Here is a 17,540-nt window from a genome sequence, read left to right on the forward strand (position 1 = left end):
GCGACAAAAATGCTAAAAACCAAGGTACCATGTGAACAGACAGAATCAGACATAAAATAACAATATTTAATACTTATTGAGTGCTTATTATTTGTATTATTAATAAATACTAAGTCCCGCACACACACAGTGCTTCCCATTCACTAGCTGCTGCTCCTGTCACAGGTCGGCATTATTCATCGCCCCCCCCCCATATCCTTACCCATTTCAGATGTCCTAAGAAGACACTATGTACAGCAGTGTGGTGCAGAGATCAGAGCAGTTCAGGTTACTCCACGCGACAGGTGAATAAAAGTGAACAAATGCTTTGGATGTGTTAGGGGTAACATCCTCTACCTTACACAGTCCTGATGAGTATTACACTAAAGGTGATCACGGATGGGAAAGTGTTTTATACTAAAGTATTCTATACTAAAGGTGATCATGAACAAGAAAGTATTCTATATTAAAGGTGATCATGAACAAGAAAGTATTCTATACTAAAGGTGATCATGAACAAGAAAGTACTTTGTGAGCCATAAAAAACTGTCCGTATGTAAGGTATTATTGGATGAACAAACACAGGTATGCAAGTGTCTAAAAAGCAAAACACAATTGTTAACTGATTTAGAGTCACATGCCCAACCCTGACTCTGGGACTGTTTATAATCCATAGGTTGAGACGCCTGCCCTGTGGGGAAACTTTTCTCTATAGTTACCGGAACATTCACACAGTAAAACTGACTCATGTTCATAAGCACACACTTACTTTGACTATGGTTTTAGGGCGTTTTTTAAAAAATAGTTTTGGCTTTTCAACCACAGGAAGAGGTGGGAGTTTCTTAAGCTCCTGTAAGACGGTGGTCGCAGCGCGCTTCTTGGAGAGCTTTTTGCTATTTCCCTCGCCTTCTGCAGAGAACTCTCCCACGGACACCCGAGTAACAAAGCTTTTCATATGTGGTGGTCCGCTTTCTTTAATGACCTATAAAGTAAAAATACAATAGTAAATAACATACAGGCACACTCAGAACGTGTCCTTATAGCATGGATCTTTCTTAATGTTCCTATCATAATCAAAATAGAAATGAAGAATGATGCCAAAATTATAGGTTTCTTTAATAAACCTGTTAGAAAGGTATTATATAAGAACTATTCAGTTACAATATTTACAATGCGTAAGAGACTGAAGTTGGGCGAACAGAAATCTAAGTAAACACATTCAATTCACACTCAAAATTATTTTTTACCCATTTTAAAACAGGCAATTCTCATTATGGTTACCATCTTTTCTTTTCAAAAATAATTTTAGCCCAGCCAGGATGGCTTGTGGTTGAGCGATGACCTATGAACCAGGAGGTCAGGGTTCAATTTGGGTCAGGGCACATGCTTGGGTCGCAAGCTCGATACCCAGTAGGGGGTGTGCAGGAGGCAGCCAATCACTGATTCTCTCTCATTATTGATGCTTTTATCTCTCTCTCCTCCCTTCCTCTCTGATATCAATAAAAATATGTATTTTTTAAAATCTTGTTTTATGTTGATAGTATTATAGACATCTCCTATTTTCTTCCAATGATTACTCATTTCTTATAGAACAGAAAATTAAGAACGTAAAACACATCACATTATATTAGGTACACAGGGCACTGAAAATGATACGTGTACGGTATCGCATTTTCTCTGGAAGAGTACGTTCCTGGAGGATGGGGACCACGTCTTAAGAGAGTTCTACCAGCCATCCCGCATCCTGCATGGGGAAGCCACTCAAAAATAACCTATTTTTGACATAAACCTTCAAAGGCTGTTTTATAGAAAGGAATGTTTACTCTCTGACATGATCTTTAAAAGGTTAGTCGATATGCCATAAAAACTCCTAGCTTCCTAGGGTTATGGATTGTGACTCTGTCAGCTGTGGATGCTCCCAAACCCTGTACCAATGTGCTCACTTAAAGTAAGACAACTTTCGAGGAAAGATGCCTCCCCAAACCTGAGTGCTCAAAACTTCCGTCTCCTTCACAGTTTTAAGCTATAAAAGGTACCCTACTGAGTTAAACAGTTTCCTATTTAACAGCATATTAAAAGTTCGTCTTTTAATACTGGATGCCAATGAGGAAAAGAAAGCAATAGTTCAGTAATTCAACAATGCTAGGGATAAGGAACTTACGATAAGCATGCTGTCCAAGTAATTTAAGTTTACTAGTTGAAATACCAAAACTGTTTATTTTAACCACTTTGCTGGCCATCCTCCTGAATTAAAAAAAACAATAACACACAACATAGTTCCAGAGGTATGGATGCATGGAACAAAATAACAGATCCCAGTGGGAAAGGGGGAGGGGTGTTGGGAGGAAGGGAACAGGTAGAAATTAACCAAAGAGCATATATGCACAACCCATGGACACAGACAATTGCATGGGGAAGGCGGGGGTGGGCGAAGTGGGGCCAAAAGGGAGAAAATGGGAGACAACTGTACTATAATACTGTCAACAATAAAATACAATGTAAAAAAAAATAAATAAACAACAAACACCTATATGCTGTACTGACTTAATAGAGAATACCAAATAGTTATTAACCTTTTATTGCTGGCATGAGGTCACCATTTGAACATCAAATATTCTGTAACGTATACTGATGCCGCCAAGGGCTTCTAAGACTGATAAAACTGTCCCTATTCACTGTAGCCTTTAAGGCCCAAATCCAATACAGTGGGGCCTTGACTTACAAGTTTAATTCGTTCCGTGACGGAGCTCGTAACTCAAATTACTCATATGTCAAATCAACAGTGAATGAGTGAGACACGTGATGCTGGGCTGATGTTGTGGCATTCACTGTGACGTTCGCTGCGCCAACTAGCGGTGGGGTATCTGAAGCTGGCTCGTAACCCGAATTTTAGCTCGCAACTCAAAGCTCGTATCTCGAAAAACTCGTTAGTCAGGACACTCGTAAGTCAAGGCCCCACTGTAGTTTCCAAGTCTATGCAATTACTTTGATTGGCTTTCCATCTGTCCCTATCGTTTCTTGCTGGGCCTAATAAGCCCTCCAGTGCATTCTGCCCCTGCCTGCCCCAGGGCGCTGCTTTCCATCTGCTGCAGGCGGACATCAGGCAGCCCCATTTGCAGGAATTGTGTCTGAGAAGAAAGCAAACAGGTTCTCAGCCAAGGTCAGTCGACCCTGCTAGTGAGTTAAATGTGGGAGCTTTCTAGTGCTGAACGTCACCCCAATTGGAAGGAGGACACTCCACGACCGTGTCAGCTTATTTCCTGGGTTTTGCCTATTTTCTAGGTATTTGAGTTGCAAAATTAGAAACCTCTTAATATAGAAGGAATTATAATATTGAAAATGTTTTTTCCTATTTTTAATGTCACACAATTTTATACATATTTCTGTCACCTATTTATCTAGTTGCAAAGTAGACAGCTGCTTACTTAGTGGCTTAGTAAAATGTAAACATATTTTGGCAAGTACAGAAGAAACTGGATATTAATGCATGTGTCACTAAATACTAACTTGGATATTTTCAATTTGATCCTATTTTAAACACCGAACCCTCTGGAGTACTACAAATTAACTTACAATGAGAAAATAAACTTTACGAGGAAAACTGAGATATGATATATACAGATGGCTCAATACGGAAAAGCGAAAGAGGTAAGCAGGAGCCCGGCCAGTGTGGCTCAGCAGCTGAGCATCAACCCAGGAACCAAGAGGTCGCCGGTTCAATTCCTGGTCAGGCACATGCAGGAACCCATGACATTCCGTAAGTTCTTCTCTCCCCGGGGCCTACATCATTGCCGGACAGAGTGTGAGCACAGGAAGCACACGCACTCTTTCAGGACACGAGGATACCCACTCACTTCACTTAGCTGGATGCTTATCTGAGTTAGTGAGGAGCAGGGGTGAGGGTGGGAAGCTCTCCTCTGAGCACATACCTCGAAACTGACGGGCATATTTCGCTTCAGAGCAATTTCAAACACTAAGCTGATCTCAGATTTATTGGCGTCTTTGTCATCATCCATTTCTTTTCCGGATTCGCCATTCTAAATCACAAAAAACAGGATGGCACTGAGTCTTCACTTTGGAACACACGTCGCACACAGTCTACAGTCAGGAGGCCCATCTAACAGAAAATACAGTAGGAGACAGAAACCCCAGACTGATCCTGTGGAGTCCCTGTAAGGCCCAGAGGTTCTCAACCTGTGGGTCGAGACCCCTTTGGCGGTCAAAAGACCCTTTCCCAGGGGTCGCCTAAGACCATCCTGCATATCAGATATTTACATTACGATTCATAACAGTTGCAACATTACAGTTATGAAGTAGCAACGAAAATAATTTCATGGTTGGGTCACAACATGAGGAACTGTATTTAAAGGGCCAGAAGGTTGGGAACCACTGCGTAAGCAGAGCAGGCAAGAGCTGCTCTGAGGCTCTTTGTTGTTTGACTTTTCACTTTTTCCCCTCAAAGTAGAATAAATGCCAAGCGTGGAAGTCTTTTACTCAACCACACACCAATTTGAGTTTATCCAGTTCTCTAAAAATCTCTATCCAGCCCAACCGGCATGGCTCAGTGGTTGAGTATCAACCTATGAACCAGGAGTTCACAGTTCGATTCCCAGTCAGGGCACATGCCTGGGTTTCTGGTTCAATCCCTTGTGGGGTGTGCAGGAGGCAGCTGATCAGTGATTCTCTCTCATCATTGATGTTTCTATCTCTCTCTTTCTCTCCCTTCCTCTCTGAAATCAATAAAAATATATATATTTTTAAAATCTCTATATACACACACACACTCTTGTACACACAGTACCTCCACTGGTGTTATAACATGATACTGCACCTTCTATGAAAACTAAGCTGTAGAAAGAATAAAGGATGCAAACCAGGACTCTGGAGCTGAGGGTCTGGCCCTGGCACCAATTCACTTACTTACTTAGCACATCTGGAGGGAGGACCCCACATACGCTGGACATAGTGTAAGTAACAGAGATAAAGGGAGGGTATCCTTCGCCAGGAGGCTTTCGATGTAGTGGGAAAACAGATAGATGTCCTAATGAACGTGTCCAGGAGAAAACTACCTAAGTCTGCCATTAACCAGACCAGCCTCCGCGAGGCGCGGGGAACTGTAGAGGTGGAACTGTGTGGTTTGAAATAACTAAGAGGAGAGCTCAGTAAGAAGAGGACTCAGACACATGCCTGAGCTGGAGATACTCTTCTGAAGTCAACAGAGAAGGCAGCTGAAGCCATGAGAAGGGGCCAACAAAAGCCTCGGTATCCTCAATCGTAAAAATTAGGCAGGACTGGAAATATCCATAATGATCTCCTCCACTTTAAATTCTTCGATTCCAAATCAACACAACACAATTCATGCTCAGTAAATGTAGCATTAAACTCAAAGTAAGTGAATGTTATTTCTCATCCTTGTACACATTCCCAGATCCTGAGCTGCCTGGGAAGTGCACTCCATTGGTGAACCCAAGTTCTCAAAGGCAAGGTCATCCTGGCAAGGACAAGTCCAGGATAGTAGACAGGTAATCCATCTGAGAAGCAAATTAACAGAGATCGCCACTCTCCTCTTCCTTCCTATCAGGAGATTATTTCTTCTGTTTGTGAAAATGCACACATTTGTCTTTTGGATCACCGCCCGGGGACCTAGAGAGCCAGCGACCCTGCAGCAGCAGCACACACACCTGAGAGGACTTCTCGGGAATGGGCTCGTTCTGCAGCGCCTGGAGGGCCTTCATGGCGGCGTTGTGTCTAGCAGCTTGTCGAGTCTTCCCTTCCCCAAAAAACTCATTGTTTCCTACAGTCAGCTGAACGTAAAAGATCTTAGGCATCGGGCAATGATACCTAAAGAAAAGAAAATAGGAATGTTAGTCCGATAAAATCACTCTATAATCAGATTTGTTTTGTTTAAAGTGATACCAACCAGATAATGCACTATGCCCTCGTATGAACCCTAATCAAATTTTAACTTCAAGCTTTCAGACAAGATTTTAACAGGAGTGGGCCAATGGTCTGGTGAAGGCCGGGAGCCACCGCAGAGGACGGCGAGAAGCAAGGCCATTCTGGTGACAACAAGCAGACTCTTGTGCTTTTAGCAGATCGTTATGATGAGAAATGGGAGGGCAGAGAGGTGGAGTTACTCCTCCAAAGTGATAATAAGTACTTTGCAAAGAAATAAGATCAGATTCAACATCAAAAAGCACAGGGTGTTTAACCCAATTTGTAGGTAGAAATTATAATAATAAAATGTATTTAAGGTAAAGATTTTGGCAGGTTTGAGTTGAATGAGCCTACGGCAGAGAAGAGCTACTGAAGAGCTGCAGTGATGTGGACTTGAGACGATAAAAGAGGGTGTAAGAAGAAAGAACAAACCTAGAAGACATCAAGAAGAAAAATATTAAGGTGATATGCAATAAAATCCATTAACACAGCAATTATTTGACAGGGGAGCGTGACAATGACACACATTGAAGTAGAGCAGACAAGAAATAAGGTAAATATGCAAAACATAGTATGTTAGAGACACCTGTTATAAACAGTTAAAGAGGCCAAGGTTCAGACGTGTCAGGGAGGTGGGTGTTAGATGGGGTGGCCAGGGAGGGCCTCACTGAGATGACAGCCGGGTAAAGACCTAAAATAAGTGAGGGAGGAACCCGTGCAGATCCCCTGGGATGGTGCAGAGGAAGCAGACAATGTCAAGTTCGAAGGCCCTGAGGCAGCAGCATGCCACACACGTTCAAGTACCTCAGAGTATGGTCATCTTCTTAGAGTCGAGGGAGAGAGGAAAGGGAAGCCGATAAGAGGAGGTGGCCAAGGTCGCTTAGGGACGTCCTTAGAAATCACTGTAAGGACTTGACTTCTACTCATGGAGTGAAATGGCCACCACCAGAGAAGTGACATGACGTGGCTCACATTTTTGAAGGATCATCTAACTACTACGTAGAGAACAGACTATAGGGAAGGATGGTAGAAGCCAGGAGATCTATTAGGAAACTAGCACAGTAACACGGGAAAGATGACCGAGGCCTGAACGAACGTGACAGCAGAAGAAGTGACGAGAGCAGTGGATTCCAAGTGAATTTCAAAAGTAGAGAGACAGGGTTTGCCCAAGAACTGGCTACGGAATAGGAGAGCGGAGGCAAGGAAGGGGATTGCTGGTGGGCAGACGTCAGCCGCTCTGGTTTGAAGGTGTGAAGTTAGTAGGCCTGTCAGACATCCACATGGAGATGTCCAATGGACAGTTGGATTTATGAGTCTGGACTCTAGAAAAAGAGGTCCAAGGTGGGAATAAAATTTGGGAATCTTCAATGTATCGCTGGACGTTAAAGCCAGACAGGACTTGAAAGCCAGACAGGAAATCCAGGCAGGCAGGGTGTCCTCCTTTCTGGAAGCCAAGTGGGAAAGTCTATCATGGAAAAGCGAGGGGTTGAGTGTCAAACGCTACGCACAGGTCAAGGCAGATGAGTGAGCAAAACTCACAGGACTGATTTGGATGGAATGGTGCGTTATAATAATGCTGAAAACTGAAGTGCAAAATCACTCCAGTGCGGAAAAATGTCTGTATCCCAGCAAAAAGAAGTCCAATCGATGCCCTCGTCCTTTCAGATGGCGAGTGGACATCCATGGAGTGATACGCTATATCCGACCTGAGATCAACTGCGCAGCGCTCATCCCGTAAGGATCTGCGGGCAGATGGGACTAATGGTGAAGGCTTCCTGCAGGTGCTGGGCGAGCGTGTAGGTCGGCACTGACCCCACAGCTGTGGGAGGCTGGCACTAACTGAAACCATGTGAGTGGATGAGCACCTGGAAAAAGAAAGCAGAAAGGAACCCAGAAAGAGAGCCTGAGGCTGGGCTCTGATTCATGCCGGTGATCAAAAGGCAGGGGAAATAGTAGACGGCAGTGAAGGCGATGAAAGCAGGCCGCAATCAGAAAAGAAACAACACCCCGTCAGGGAGGCAATTAGCAGTGGAGAAAGCCAGAGTCTGAGAAGGAGGGAGAAATCGCTGTTTTCAATTCTTAGAGTCAATTTTCTTGGCCCGCAGTTTTCCCATTAATTTCTTTTAAGATAAAGTATTTTTAAATGTGTTTTATTATGTCATACCTTCTCATTTTTAATTGGCAAAGATGAAAAAGTTAAAGGAAGAAAAAAAAATTACTTGTCGTAACAGACTATTTTTTTTAAAACATGCAAAGACTCAAAAGCATTAAAAACCACACTTTTTTTTTCTCTTTGATTCCAATAACTAGTGTAGTAAAGTGCAATCTCCTGTTACCTGTTTCATTTTTAATTATTTTAATGCAGAAATTTGGACAGACTAATAGGATGGATGCAGGTGATTTCTGTGTCCCACAAAATTCATTTTCCCACCTCTACAGAATTCGATGCATGTTTTGTTTGTTTTAAATAAGAGCACTTCACTAATGGGGGAATTGACTAAGTTAACACTTAGAAAGTTTTAAGAACAGGTGAGACAGAGCAGAAAGATCTGAAGGGTCTTCAAGTTTTTTTAAATATGTTTTTATTAATTTGAGAGAGAGAGGGAGAGGGATAGAGAGATAGAAACATCGACGATAAAAGAGAGACATAGATCAGCTGCCTCCTGCACGCTCCCAACTGGGGATCAAGCCTGCAACCTGGGCATGTGCCCTGACCAGGAATCAAACCAGGGACCCCTTGGTTCATGGGTTGACGCTCAACCACTGAGCCACACCGGCTGGGCTCGATGCATGTTTTAAACTGGTTCCACTACCAACCGAGCCTTTTAAAACAGACAACCTGAAATCAGAAATGGACTCCTGAGATCTTACACGGCCAGCTCTCCCCGTGGAGCGAATGTTTACAGTCAATTACACACTGCTGAAAGCAGAGGTCCGCGAGTGGAATGCGAGCAGACCTTTAACTACAGGAGAGGGAGTGGGCGCCACTGTAATCACTCTGGCCTGCTGACAATTACAAAACTCATTTCGGTTTGCCACAGAGACAAACAAAATTTCTGTTCATTATAACTTTACTGGAATATGATGTCATCACACATAACCATACTGAAACAATCTGCTGATTTTCTAACCAAAATATTAATTGTACACTAAAGAGCCCTTGGGGCCTCTTCCCTTTTGGCCATCAAGCAGGGCTCTGTGTGTGCGTAGTATGTGCGTGCATGTGGATACATATGTATATATAAATTATACCACAGGAGTATCAGAGGGAAAATTAGGTACGTTGTGTTCTGAAACATTCTCGCGCTAACAACAGGAAATACCGAAACCGGACGCCTGACTAGTTGCATTCCCTTCTCACTCCGTCCCCTGACTTAACAATGGTTCTTAATAACCTACCCCACGTGGTCTGAATAACTCAGAGATCACATCTTCTCATATCATCACGACAATTAAGATTAACCAGATCACTCTCATTAATGGCCCCCAGATTGAACTATAGGACGGACAATGCGAAATGCTGTGTGTGTGTGTGTGTGTGTGTGTGTGTGTGTGTGTGTGTGTTACGTCCTGGTCTCTAAATATTTGTTTCCTTTGGTAAAGACACACTCCAAGTGTATTAACTTTAAAGCGATGTGCTAATTAATGGAGTTCCTGTTTCTATTTTTATTTATTTCAAACATTAAGCTCACTTTTTTGGTGAAGTACGTATGGTAAGTGACAAACATCTTTCTGCACATTTTTTTATTTACCTAAGCTTACACTGCTATTCCTGAATGGTTTTTCTTAATTAGAATGTTGTGGCCAATGCTTAGATCCCCACAGTGATTACTGTAAAAAGATGAGCCGGGAAAACGCACCCACCCAAGCTATTAAAGTTTCAGGGTCAAATGGCTTCTACCCACTAACCTCCAAAGTATACTAGTATTTTGCAAAGTGTGACTCCACTTTCATCCGTATCCGTAGTGCTGGTTTAAAACGCAGGTTCCTGCGCTCCAACCCTGGTCTGCTGACTCAGTTCCTGGGGACGAGACACAATCCTCACGCAAGGAACCGATGCCCCATAACCGCGCCACGTCCTGCAACACAGCTCCTGTGACGACTGCAAAATCCGTGCAGGCCAAGGGCCACACAGCCCTGCCTCAGAGCCCCAGGCTCGGGTGCCTGTATCTCTTTCTCCTTAATCCTCTCGGCAGCCTGGTGAGACAGACGTCCCCATGGTCACCTGGACAGGTAACAGAGTTGTTGGGAGTCAACCTCACGTCTGCCTAACTTCAGAGCTCAGGGAACGCTTAAGGAGTTTCCTAGCGACCTGTCACCCTCTCCACCTGGGTCCGGATTTGTCTTTTCAGTTGGCTGTGTCCTGGGCAGGCCAGGGCACCTCAGGCTTCTTTTCACACCTCAGGTCCCCTAACAGAATTCAGGAGGGTTTGACTGAACAGCTGCTGAAACCAAAAAAACTCTATGGTGAAACTCCAGGTTTTTACAGGATGTCAAGCCAACCAGGTTCAAACAGGCCCAACTGAGGGACCCAGCAGAGTGACAAGTCAGAATAACGGCCACCACGGGCCACATGGCCTGACCGTCCAAATCTGATCAAGGCTGCTGGTCAGGCCACTCTGTCCAAGCCTCTTTGTCCTCCGTCTGTTCTGAGTCTTACAAAAACTAAACAAACAAATACATTTTCAGATAAAATAAAAGCTTTCTTTTCTTTAGATCCCAAAAAAGTCTTTAGATTTGGTCTATCTTCAAGATATCACAAGTTGACACCAAAATTAAGAAACGGAGAACACTCGGTTCCTCTGAATTACTATCTGACATTCCTTATAACAGTTTTGCTTTGTTAATTGAGCAGAGGGAAGGTATTACATTCTTCTATAAGTCCTATTATAAGAATATAAGTATTCTTATTCTTGTATTTATTTCACTGTCAGTTACAACAACGTCTTTGCCGTCTTCTCTAAAGTTACCTCATTAATGCCCTTTTTTTCCCATTTTTTTTCTTATTGATTTCAGAGAGAAAGGGAGAAGGAGAGATAAAAACATCAATGATGAGAGAGAATCATTGACTGGCTGCCTCCTGCACGCCCCCTACTAGGGATTGAACCCAAAAACCCAGGCATTATGCCCTGACCGGGAATCGAACCCTGACCTCCTGGTTCATAGGGTGACGCTCAACCACTGAGCCATACAAGCCTGGCAATGCCCTTTTCACAGACTCCTTCTATATCATCTTTCTAAACTAAAATCTGTGTATCCTCCCTCCCATTCTCCAACATCTCCACTTTCCTAAGTATCACTTTTACAAGGTGAGAAAGACATATTCCAAATAACATCAGAACTTTTAAAAACTGAAAAATAATTGCCTCGTTTTACTTGATAGCACCCTTCATACATCTCAGCACAGCTTAAGTGTTCATATCTCTTCCACAGGTTTATGAATAAAAATATAGGAAGATGCTATCTTCTGATCTAATAAGGAGAGGCTTTAGGTTTCTGTGTTTATTTCCAACGTTGACTGAAAACAGAAATGTCACTTAGTCTTTCTATCTCAGTTTACTTATCTGCAAAATATTTGCAGAATCTATGTTTAAAGAACCCTAAATGCCAAAACTTAGAATTCGAATGACATGTTGATTATTTTGACTCTTTGTACACTTTTTTGGCACTGCTAAGCATTCTTTTTCTTGCTGTAGAAAAATAATAGGTTTTATCAGAAAGCTATAAAACAGTCCTTGGCATCTTTTCAAGATTATATGTATATAAAATGTCTAGATAGGAGAGGGTTCTTTCTCTATTCACATCTATAAATTTTGAAAATATATCTTTTATGGGATCTAGATGTTAAGTCTCGAGGAATTTCAAAAATTAGGACCTATTAGAAGAGATTCGCAGGGCAGCTGAAACAAGCTCTCAAAGACTTGTAAGGATCTTCTGTTCTGTTTGTAGAATGATTATAATTACGCTTGAAATGCCTCAGGGAAAATACAGGAAGATGTGCGCTTAGAGCTGGGACAGGGTGTTTCGAAGTGATGCAATTATAAGTGATGTTTTCTTTCACAATTCCACATTTTTTTTAAAGTAATACAATTGTACTACAGTAATAACAGGAAAAAAAATGTTTAATCGAAGCAAGTCTAGTCCCTGTCCAAACAAATAAAGGTAAATCTAAGTCTAAAATGTAAATTGGATTAAGTGACATGACTTGTGAAATACAGCCTATGAGCCACAAGAGTAAATAATTTACACTGTGTTGCTGACACCAGCACCACAATAGGACCATGGAAAGCAGAGCATGCTATCAAAGAGCCCATTGAGCAAACACACAATCACCACCCTCAATCCCACACTCGGATCCAGCATAAACCTATTCTTGCCCCTTCCCTAAGAGAATATCTAGATAAATCGTCATCATCATCACCATGATTACAGCACAAGCGCACAAGGCACTCACTCTGTGCCGGCATTATTCCGAGCACTTTACACACTAATCTCCTTCAGTCGCCAGGACAGCCCCAACGTCATTTTCCGCGCGAGGATATGAGGAACAGAGAGGCTAACTAAGCTGTCCACTGGAGTCAGCATCTGCACCCAGGCAGTTAACATGCTTTTACCCTCTGCACTCTGCTGCCTCTGAATGAATGGGGTGAGCGCTTTACAATGCAGAGCTACCCATGGTAACTTTGGAAAAGCCATGCCACACTTGGAAACACCAAGGCAATTTGAGTCAAACTAGACACAGGAGCCAGGCCGGCGTGGCTCAGTGGTTTAGCGTCAACCTATGAATCAGGAGGTCACGGTTCGATTCCCAGTCAGGGGGTGTGCAGGAGGCAGCAGGTCAACGATTCTTTCTCATCACTGATGTTTCTATCTCTCTCTCCCTTTCCCTTCCTCTCTGACATCAATAAAAATATATTTTTTTAAAAACCACAACTAGACATAAGAGATCTGGCAGATATTGAAGAGCTCTGTAGGCTAGTGGTCACGTCTGTAACCAAGGAGAATACCAGGGGCCCAGAAGTCCAGGAGACCGATTTGACTGCAGTCCTACTATTCTCTAGCTTTCCGTCTCCTCTCCTAACTGGAGCCTGTGCTTAAACGTTGATGTTCCCATCAGGGAAATGTAAATCAAAGCCACAATGAGATACCCCTTCACATCCACTAGGCTGGCCATAGGCAAACAAAAACAGAAAACAAGTGTTGGCAAGGATGTTGGGAAAACTAGAATGATTATTCATTCTGGCGGGAAAATGGTGCAGCCACCATGGAAAACATTTTGGCAGTTCCTCAAAGTTAAATAAAGAATTACCATTTGACCCAGCAATTCTACTCCCAGATATATAAACCCAAGAGAAATTAAAACAGGTGTTGAAATGTATACACAAATGTTCATAGCAGCATTATTCATAATAGCCACACAAGAAATATGCGAGTAACCCAAAGGTCCATCAACTGATGAATCAATAACGAAATGTAGTATATCCACACAATGGAGTGGTACACAGCCTTTCCCAGAAATGAAGTACTGACACATGCTACAATGTGGATGAACGCTGAAAACATGCTAAGTGAAAGCCAGACACAAAAGGCCACATATGGAATGATTCCATGTAGATGAAATGTCCAGAACAGGTAAACCCATAAAGACAAAAAGTAGATTTGACAAAAAGTAGACAAAAAAGTAGTGGTTGCCAGGGGCTGGGAAGAGGGGCAAAAGGGAGTCATGGGGATGGAGGTGATGAAATGCTCTGAAATTAGGCCCTGGTAATGGTTGCACATCACTGTGGATGAAGTAAGGAACACTTTAAGATGGCTAAAATTGTGAATTTTGTTATGTTAATTTTACTGCAACAAAAAAGGAATTTTTAATGCTGCTGCTCCCTGGGGTTCAATCATCTGTTTCTCAAAGACAAGACTGTCTTCCTAGGCGATCTCAATTCTCCCTATTTGCAATCTTGGCAGACTCCCAGAAATTAGCCTCCCAAATTGGGGGGCAGGGCCGGGGACTAAGAGCATCCCTCCCTCATCCACTCTCGGAAATTAATGAGCTGAAAAAATTAATGAGCTGATCTTCCTGCCCTTGACTGATTGCCTGGGGGAGTATATGAATTCAATTATTAATTCAACAAATATTTATTAAAGGTCTAATTCCTACCTGGTAAACGTGTTCCAAGCAAGTGGGACAGCAAGCGCAAAGGCCCTGGGGAGGTAACATATTGGGCGTTTGGGGGAGAAACAGCAAGTGTTCGTATACTGGGAAGCCATGAGTCAGGGGCTGAGCGCTAGGAAACAGGTCTGAGAAGCATCCAGGCTGCAAATTAGAACTTAAGGGCCACATTCGGTGGGAGCCCTGAAGGGTTTAAAGGAGGGAAGCGCCGCAATCCGACTAATACAGGTCTCTCACCACTGTCTGCCCAAAACAGAGGCCGGAGAGAGCAGGTGGCAGGCCACGGCAAGTCACCTCTGCAAACAGGAGACTGGGTGACTAGACCACAGCGGACTGCGGGCAGAGCTCCACGTCCACTGCTTCACGACGGAAGCCGTCAGCACGGCTGCTTTTTCTGCAGCTTCCTGGGGGCAAGTGCAGAGTCGGAGGAGCTGGACTTAACCAGTTCCAGTTCTGCCCAGCACCCGTGGCCATTCAGGCTGAGTGACACTAGGAAACACAGGAATTAAGTGAGGAGAACACTGGTGGGAAATGAGCGATCCACGCCAGCAGAACAGCCCCTAGGAGCCTGGCAGGTTAAGAGAGGCTGCAAGGATCCCGGAGGCTCTGCTCAATGTCTTCCTGCAGCGCCGGCCCCAAAGGACACCACTCTGCCCTGCCCTGCCCTGCCCTGCCCTGCCCTGCCCCGGACAGAGGGCAGGTGGCAGGGGCGGCAACGTGTGCCTCCCGGGTGGTGGCTGACCTGTGGGGCAGTTTCCACTTGGCGACTGAAAAACAGGGTCCCTGGCAGAGCAACCTGGAGGGCTCCCCTTCCAGGACGCGCGGCCAGCATCCCTCTGGGCACAGGCACGCATCGGAGACAGGTACACGGCACTGCGGACTGCGCCGTGGAAGCTGGTGCAGCGTGACGGGTGATGGCATGGGAAGGTGGGTGCGTTCCGCAGGCAGCATTTCTCGACACCAGCACGGTCCTCTCGGTGGGGCCCAGGAACACCTGTCATAATGCAGACTCAAGGCGGTGGACCTAGACTGTTTGGTGGAGTCCAGGATTCTACAGAATTACCACACCGTGGTGCATGCTAAAGATGGGGTGATTTTGGTGCATGCTGAAGACTGGGAAGCACCTCTTTACAGGGGTCTTCTCCCCTTCCCTTGCTTGTCAATCTGAAGGCTTTGGGGTCCTGAATATTCACTTTGTACCTTGTTGCCTCTAATAGGTTTTTAGTTGATTCTCTGCAATGTTCTAATCGTATTTGATTTGCAAAAATTATCATTTTTCTACTTCTTTCCACTTTAATCCTTTTATTTTCACTAATTGTGTTGGCCCATACCTCCAAAAGAATACTAAGTAGCAGTTGAGAATGGACATTTTGCCTTGTTTCTTAGTTCAATGGCAAGCTAGTACATCCTCATTAAACACAATGCTAGCTATTGGGTTAGGTTGGATTAAGTTGGCTTGGGTAGAGCTGAGTTGGGTTAGGGTTGGGTTGATTGGGTTGGGATGGGATGTGGAGGGGTTGAGGAAAGAATATATGTGTGTGCATCTATGGAGTATATAGTTTACAATGTTAAAGAAGTATTCAATTATTTATAATCTATTGTTTTCAAAGTCATAAATGGGTTTTTAAATGTCTTTTCAGCATCTGTGCAGATAGTTAACAATTTTTACTTTTTATCTCTTAATTAGTGAGTTTCTATTATATTTTATATAAATATATAAATTTTATATTTATTATATTAATATATTTTCTAATAGTAAAACAAATTTACATTCCTGGAATAAATCCCACTTGGTTACGGTGGTTCAATGTATTGCCAAAGTCTAATTAGAATTTCAATTAGAATTTTTCCTTTGATCTTCTATGAATAATATTGACCTGAAGCTCTATCCTTTCTTATTTTTTAAATTGGCATTGTTTAAAAAAATAAAAATAAACTGGCATTGTTGAGCTACACATGAAATTATTGACTGCCCAAAATAATTTGTTTTCTGTTTTTCAAAAGCTCAATAAAATTTTTCTGTGAATCCCTCCAGGCCAAAGACTTTCCTTCAGGATGGGGTGGAGGTGGAGATAGAGGGTGGAGGTGGGGTGGGAGCAAGCTCTGTGTCCCCATACTTATCCTTTTCTATAGCAATCAGGGCTTTTTTTCTTCTTTTGAGGTCAGTTCTGGTCATTTATGCTTTCCTACAAAATTACCCATTTCATCCAGGTCCTGAAAAAGTTTTCCATGAGTTGAACAAAGTAGTCCTTTGTGAGAAGTTTCATTTCCTGTGCATGTAGAGTTCCCCCTATCCCCTTTATCAGACTATATATTTTGCATAGTTGTGCTTTAAAATCACATTTACCTTGATTAGAGTACATATTTACATATTTTATTGGTTCTTCCTACAATCAAGATATTGGATTCCACATGATTTTTTCATTATTCTTCTGTTTTCTAATTAGTCTATTTATGCATTATTTTCCGTCATAAAGAAATACAATGCTAAGATTTTAATACAGATTTACTAAATACTGTGTGCTAGTAGTCTAATAGCAGATTCCTAAGAAAATTATTAAAAATACAGCCTATTTTTTCCTTGAGTTGTAAGAAGATTCTCATTATTCAATTCCATCAACAGTCTGTGACTGTCTGAGAAGGTTCTTTGAAAACCACTAAGTATTCAGATTCTCTCAGGTCCTTCCCAGCAACAAAATGGGTCTGAAATTGGTTCTAGAAAATACTTAAGATGCTTCTGTTTCCTCATTCTCATGAACGCAAAGATACATGTTTTCAAGAAGCTTAAATTTAAAAGAAATACAAATATCAGATTATATTTTTTGAAGAGGCTTCTCGTCTTTTTTTTGGATAAATTAACTTTATAATGTCTAGAATATGAGAATCAAATGGATGATTGTGTTTGTACTGAAATCTTCCAAAAGCTTTATAAATTGTTTGCTTTGTTACAACGTCCAACCCAGACATCTACTCCAGTGCCTTTGCTGATCAGAATTAACTATCAACTTTGGATGCTTGCCCACTTCAAATACTCCCCAGAGTAACACGGAGACATTACATCAGTGGGATTACAGGAAGATTAATGTGCTTTGTTTGGAGATGCAAACAGTAATTATACTTATTGCATACTTCTAGTTTTGGGGTTTTCTTTTACCTGAATCTAAGTGAATCTAGCTGGACATTTGCATATAGTTTAATGATAACAATCATGTGTAGTTAACTGATATTCATTGGAATATAAAAAATTTACTTGGCATTTTCCCAGCCAATTGTTTTTACAGCTTGCCGTCACTTATGCATTAGCTACTTTCATAAAAAAGAGTTACATAAAGCAAATATTTTCATACTAAATCCCATTTTCCCACTGTTGCCCAATATTAACTCTTGAGTTGTGCTTCTATAGGAAAATGTTGGCGTCAACACATCATAAAAATTATAATTAAACATTTAAATGTGT

The 17,540-nt window shown here is 42.5% G+C and overlaps 1 protein-coding gene across 9 annotated transcripts in view; it reads right to left on the reverse strand.

Annotated features, from left to right (window-relative positions):
* STAU2 (staufen double-stranded RNA binding protein 2) overlaps positions 1-17,540 on the reverse strand; it is a 220,675-nt gene that overhangs the window by 148,814 nt on the left and 54,321 nt on the right. For all 9 annotated transcript variants that reach the window (XM_014539847.1, XM_005866375.2, XM_005866373.2 and 6 more), the window contains 3 exons: positions 5,661-5,820; positions 3,909-4,016; positions 749-961 (listed from right to left, as the gene is read on the reverse strand). In XM_014539847.1, the coding sequence (XP_014395333.1) occupies positions 749-961; positions 3,909-4,016; positions 5,661-5,820 (481 nt within the window). The remainder of the gene's footprint in view (positions 1-748; positions 962-3,908; positions 4,017-5,660; positions 5,821-17,540) is intronic.

This window comes from Myotis brandtii, unplaced genomic scaffold, assembly GCF_000412655.1.
Source record: "Myotis brandtii unplaced genomic scaffold, ASM41265v1 scaffold23, whole genome shotgun sequence".
Taxonomy (NCBI): Eukaryota; Metazoa; Chordata; class Mammalia; order Chiroptera; family Vespertilionidae; genus Myotis; species Myotis brandtii.